The 1672-nt window shown below is 46.7% G+C and overlaps 1 protein-coding gene across 1 annotated transcript in view; it reads left to right on the top strand.

Moving 5' to 3' along the window:
• The window catches only part of LOC147819589 (butyrophilin-like protein 10), a gene marked incomplete at its 5' end in the record, with an annotated part of 7263 nt that extends 5597 nt beyond the window's left edge, over positions 1-1666 (top strand). The window contains one exon of the mRNA XM_087172118.1: positions 482-1666. Within this exon, the coding sequence (XP_087028244.1) occupies positions 482-798 (317 nt within the window). The remainder of the gene's footprint in view (positions 1-481) is intronic.
• Between the last annotated feature and the right edge of the window lie 6 nt (positions 1667-1672).

Here is a 1672-nt window from a genome sequence, read left to right on the forward strand (position 1 = left end):
ACAAGCAGAGAAGGTCGAACTAAAGATCTTGGTCTGACACAGACTTGTGACCATTTAAAGGAGAAACCAACAGAAAGTGTCTCAGTCAGGTTTTGGTCACCACATTCAGCCAGATCATCTTCACTGCTCCTTGTCATTGATTGTCCAAGTGTCTGAACTCCACTGGAGGATGAACACATTCTCCATAAAGATATTCCCTCATCAGGTGTTTTGATGATGGTGGTGGAGAGCGCTGTCTGACACCTGGCTCTAAGATCTACCATAGGTTTTCAACTGGGTGGAGATCTGGTGACAGTGAAGGTCACAGTTTCTGATCCACATCATTTTCAGTCTCATCAGACCTTCAGTGCCCCCTGGTGGTCTGTGGATGGAGACGCTGTCGTCCTGTTTCTCTGTCGTTTCTCTGCTTCTTCCTTTAATTTGTCTCCGTCTGTGTCTGACCCTGAAAATGTTCTTCATACGTTCATGTTGATGTTCACAGGTGCAGCTTCAAAACCATCCATCATAATACTTAATCAAACAAAGGATGGGTTGAAGCTGCAGTGTGAGGTTCATGGTGCTTCACCCAAACCTGATGTCCAGTGGCAGGACAGTGATGGAAAGACTCTTCCTGCTGAAGAACCACAGGTCTCTGAAAGACGAGGCAGCTACGACATTATCCTCCAAACTACTGTGACCAAGACCGACACCTATCGCTGTGTAGCCACACAGGAGGAAATCAGACATCAGGTTCATGCTGAGACATATATTCCTGTCCCTGGTGAGTTACTTCCTGTTTCTGTTTTTACAATTAAATAGTTAAATAGTTGATTTGTTGATAGTTTTCAAATCCTCCTCGTCTGTCTGAACCTGAAACCAGGAGTTAACAGATGTTCACCACTTGACTCCTTCACTAACATCTGGCTGTGGTTTGTATTGAATGTGACTGTGTGCAGCTCACTAAAGCAGGTGGGCTGATTGAACCAATCATAGGTGCTGTATGAGAGAAGCTTCAGGCTGTAGAGGACACATGTGGTGTCACAGTGTGATATACAGCTGTGATCTCCAGCCAGATGTGTGACTCTGCTACAGCTTCCTGACAGCAGAAGTTGTCAGTGTCAACAGGCTGAACTTAGATTGTTCTCCAGTGAATGAAGCAACAACTCCTCTTTGTTTCTCTGTGTTCATGTCAGCACAGTAAACACACTGAGAGGTTTCTCACTGAAGCTCCAAGAAAAGCTTCAGACGTCTCTCAGCTTTTAGCTTCATTTATTGTGAGTGAAGCGTGGACCCGAGCTCAGAGGCTGATCTGTTTAACAAAGCTCATCAGTACCGGCTGTAACAACAACTATCATGAGATGAAGATGTGCTGACAAGAGGTGATCCAGAGTCCATCACAGCCTGGGCTCAGGGTGTAGAAAACCTGGGCTGGAGACAGATTGTCACACACAGTTTCAGATCTCAGACACAGCAGGAGTGAAGCAGAAGTCAGATGTAAACAGCCTAAAGTGGAGGTGGCAGGACAGTGATTCAAACACCTTCCTACTGATGAACAACACGTCTCAGACAGAGGAGGAAGCTGCAGCATCACCCTCCTCACTACTGAGACCAGAACCAGAACCCAGCTCTCAGCCGTGCAGCCGAGCAGGAGGAAAGAGGCCGTGAGATCCGTGCTGACATCACTGTGCCTGGT

Source organism: Seriola lalandi, unplaced genomic scaffold (genome assembly GCF_002814215.2).
Source record: "Seriola lalandi dorsalis isolate HSWRI2012SDOR001 ecotype SW California unplaced genomic scaffold, Sedor1 jcf7180002052076, whole genome shotgun sequence".
In the NCBI taxonomy this organism is placed as follows: Eukaryota; Metazoa; Chordata; class Actinopteri; order Carangiformes; family Carangidae; genus Seriola; species Seriola lalandi.